At 46.2% G+C, this 2,476-nt stretch overlaps 1 protein-coding gene across 1 annotated transcript in view; it reads right to left on the reverse strand.

Moving 5' to 3' along the window:
• Window positions 1-2,259, reverse strand: part of SARC_05781 (hypothetical protein) — a gene marked incomplete at both ends in the record, with an annotated part of 10,707 nt that extends 8,448 nt beyond the window's left edge. Inside the window, 2 exons of the mRNA XM_014300358.1 lie at window positions 903-1,137; window positions 2,112-2,259. Coding sequence (XP_014155833.1) covers window positions 903-1,137; window positions 2,112-2,259 — 383 coding nt within the window. The remainder of the gene's footprint in view (window positions 1-902; window positions 1,138-2,111) is intronic.
• Between the last annotated feature and the right edge of the window lie 217 nt (window positions 2,260-2,476).

Below are 2,476 nucleotides of genomic sequence, written 5' to 3' on the forward strand. Positions count from 1 at the left end.
ATATGAATATAATACACAAAGCAGCAGTGGCGCGACACAACACGGTGATTCTTGTCGTGTGTGTGCATCATCCGTCGCAATCGAGTTGTGTGGGATGCAGATACATGTGGTGCATAAGCCCTCTTTTCGTATCCTTTGCATACAGTCGGAACAACGCGACACACCCGTATCCTACCGCACGAAGAAGAGGCACCACACCACAACAAGTAGTATGTTAATTAATAATTAATTAACCGCAGTATGTGATACAATATGACTCGCCATAGCGTGTCTCTGGTATCTAACAGAAGCCCAATGGCATAGGAGATAAGGGCAGGTCACGTGGTGAGGAGCAAGGGGCCAGACTGCGGTCCCAAACCCACACCGAATGGACATATACACATCACATACGAGCCTGAGAACTTATATGCCAGGGTGACATAGAATGGACATATACACATTACATACGAGCCCAAGAACTTATAGGCCAGGGTGGCAGAGAATGGACATATACACATTACATACGAGCCTGAGAACTTATAGGCCAGGGTGGCATAGAATGGACATATACACATCACATACGAGCCTGAGAACTTATAGGCTAGGGTGGCACAGAATGGATATGTACATCTCACATACGAGTCCAAGAACTTATAGGCCAGGGTGGCACAGAATGGACATATACACATCACATACGAGCCCAAAACTTAAAGGCCAGGGTGGCAGAGAATGGACATCTATATACCACATACGAATCTGAGAACTTATAGGCCAGGGTGGCACAGAACGGGCATGTACATATCACATACGAGCCTGAGAACTTATAGGCCAGGGTGGCACAGAATGGACGTATACACATCACATACGAGCCTGAGAACTTTTAGGCCAGGGTGGCACAGAATGGACATATACACATCACATACGAGCCTGAGAACTTATAGGCCAGGGTGGTGAACCCAAACTTGCGGTAGCTCATCTCCATGACGGGCTCTGAGCTGCGCTCTTCCTCGGCCGATGTGGCACCTTCACCGCGTGTCACAATCTCCAGTGTGTAGTTGAGCGATATAAACGCACAGACGGACCCGACGAGCAGCAGCAGGCTGGTCAGCCCTAGGCCTGTGGCGGTGAAGGCGTAGGGCAACCCGAAACATCCCGTACCTACAGGTATGGATAAATATGAGGGTATTAATTACCTCCGTGCACGTCTGGCTGGGAGGCATTGGTTCGTACAGTCAGAAAGATAAACTGTAACTATTTTCGTGTACATGTGGGCTTAAATATCAATTATTACAATCATGCAGGAGACATCACAAGGTTAAGTTAACTCCCGCTATTGCAGTGGAACACCGAGCAATAAAACAATACACATTGAGGCAACCCATCTGCGTGCACGGGCCGAAGGGGATGTGTGAGGCTGCCAGGACGACTATAGTTGGTCTTCGCCATTGGAAACGGTCACCCAAAATAGGCGTACAGCTAACGAGTCAGAATGTACTGTGTTTGTACCACCTGAAACGGAGTACGCCACTAGCACCACGAACACAAGCACACACGTCATCACAGTAATCACAATACAAAGCATACGGCACGTTATATATATATATATCGTTGGGTGTGGCTGAACAGTCCTGGATAGGACCTGTGCATATGAGACCTGCGGTGGGAGTGTGTAACAGACACCCTCTGTGTGTATAAGTGCAACGGGTGAGATTCTACAACAGAAGAGGCAACAAATTGAAACAAGCGACCAGCGCGAGGCAGCATTAACATTGGATAACAAAGTGGCCATGTCCGTATGCGACGGATTAACATTGGATAACAGTGTCCTTGTCCGTATGCGACGGATTAACATTGGATAACAAAGTGTTCGTATGCGATGAAGAGAGGGCCTCGATATGCGATAAGGCAAAAGGGAGCAGGAGAGTCGCCAAGGTTAACCAAAAAACCCCCTTGATATATTTTTGAGTTTTACATTCTTTGTATCCAGACATGCGCGTCCGGAAAAATATTAACCACTCCACGTGATCGTAGTGTGAGAGAGACTTACATATACCCCCCCCCTCCCGCGCCCCGTTGCCCCCGCTGATAGAGCGCTAACCATGTGCATGCCCTGTGGTTACCCTAAGACCCACCAATAATATAGTTGAGACACACGGCGACGGCTGTGCCCTTCTGGAAGGGAGTTACACCAAGTTCCTTTGCCTGGGCCTCCAGAGGATCCTTCGACCCATTGCCATTAAGTTCCGGACGTAGCAGCTGAGTTGTTTCGCTTGCATCCATACTGATAGGCTATGTTGGTTCTACTGCAGAAAAAAACGTGGAAAAGGATGAGATGGAGGATGTAGTGATCCGCACAATGTTGCTCTTTTTATGAAAATATAACATAGTTTCCGAAAAGCGAAATTCAAATTGTATTTATATATATATATATATATATATATATATATATATATATATATATATATATATATATATATATATATACTGCTATATATAT

This window comes from Sphaeroforma arctica, assembly GCF_001186125.1.
Source record: "Sphaeroforma arctica JP610 unplaced genomic scaffold supercont1.383, whole genome shotgun sequence".
Lineage (NCBI taxonomy): Eukaryota > Ichthyosporea > Ichthyophonida > Sphaeroforma > Sphaeroforma arctica.